The sequence below is a fragment of the Plasmodium cynomolgi genome, assembly GCF_000321355.1.
Source record: "Plasmodium cynomolgi strain B DNA, scaffold: 0065, whole genome shotgun sequence".
NCBI lineage: Eukaryota > Apicomplexa > Aconoidasida > Haemosporida > Plasmodiidae > Plasmodium > Plasmodium cynomolgi.
Window position 1 is genome coordinate 1 of NW_004192693.1, and position 1,472 is coordinate 1,472.

At 29.3% G+C, this 1,472-nt stretch overlaps 1 protein-coding gene across 1 annotated transcript; it reads left to right on the plus strand.

Moving 5' to 3' along the window:
• Window positions 1–70: 70 nt before the first annotated feature.
• PCYB_001970 (tryptophan-rich antigen) lies at window positions 71–1,156 on the plus strand (the record flags this gene model as incomplete). The annotated part of the gene is made up of 3 exons (XM_004227619.1): window positions 71–396; window positions 577–1,098; window positions 1,122–1,156. The coding sequence occupies exons 2-3, from the start codon at window positions 798–800 to the stop codon at window positions 1,154–1,156; spliced, it is 336 nt and encodes a 111-aa protein (XP_004227667.1). The 5' UTR covers window positions 71–396; window positions 577–797.
• Between the last annotated feature and the right edge of the window lie 316 nt (window positions 1,157–1,472).

The following is a 1,472-nucleotide window of genomic DNA, read 5'->3' on the forward strand; positions in this document are numbered from 1 at the left end:
ATAATTTTGTATCTTTTTGAATAAAAAAAATTATAAATAAGGAACAATTTAAAAAAATTATTGCTTTTATATTTATTGATAATTATTTCATAATTTCCTACATAACGTTCTTAATTAAATTTCTTATATTGTTTCGCATATTTTATTATATTGACCTTATCTATGTATTATAAGTCTCCCCCAATTGGCAAAATATAGATAGGAATACATAGAATAATATATTTTTTTTTCTGAAAACTTTTCAATCATTCTAAATTATCAAATACCGAATAAATAAATAAAAAGTTCACAAATTTATATTATCTCAAAATGAAAGGATTACACAAGATTTTATGTTTAACCGGTTCCTTATATATTTTATCCTGTAGTTTTTTTTCATCTGGTGTTTCCGCAGCTGTACGATAGAAAAAGAGAAAAAAATACTTATAAGTTAAACATACTAAAAGTGTCAATAATAGTGATCGTCAGCCATTCCTAGTTTAGGGAGAAAAAGATGCACCTATGTACACAAGTATACATATGCACGCATATACCCACTTATGCCTACATTTTTTTGGTAAAAACGTTCGTTTTCAGGGTGCCAAGCGTGAGAAGGTCATCCCCGCACGTGTTCCAAGCACGATAGAGGAATTGGATGCAGAAGGAGTATATACCAGATCCGAATGGAAAAAGAAAAAATGGTCCGAATTTATGAAATCAATGGAGGGAGATTTTAAAGAATTTATGGTTTATTTGGAAAATGAAAAAAAAGCTGGCTAGAAGGAAAAGATGAACAATGGGAACAATGGAAAGAATATATGGAAAAAAAATGGGAGCACTATGACGAATATACCTTTAAAGAATTATTGTCCAATAAAGCAAAAGATGCATTAACATGGAATGACAAAGAATGGACAAATTGGGTAAGTAAAAACGGAAGATTGGCATTGAAAGGAGATTGGAATAAATGGGTTAACGGACAGGATGTCTTTTTCAAATCAGGTATTAATAATGATTGGAAAAATTGGAGTGAGTTCAAAAGGAAAGAATATGGATTAATCGAATGGAAATATTTTGAAGATAAATTCTGGAAATACTGGATGAATAATTCAAAAGTTAGTGAACCTCTATTTTCCATAAAGATGGAATTGATGAAAAAATGGCAAGAAAGACTTGAAAACGAAGAAGAAGAATGGTCAAACTGGATAGAAGAAAAACAAAAAAATATATTGATGTAGAATGGAATCAATGGGAACAATGGAAAAAGGAAAATAACAAGAAGTTTATTGATTGGATGGAATCTTTTGTTGAAAAATGGATAAAAAATAAACAGTGGAATGTATGGATTGAAGAGAAAAACAGTTGTATTACAATATAATGCTGTTAGCTAAGTAAAGTAAGTAATGAAATAGTAACTGTGTGAAGAAGGTATATGTTGTTGTATATACACCTATAGAACAAAATGAACACAAAGCAGTGGGAATGCCATTACT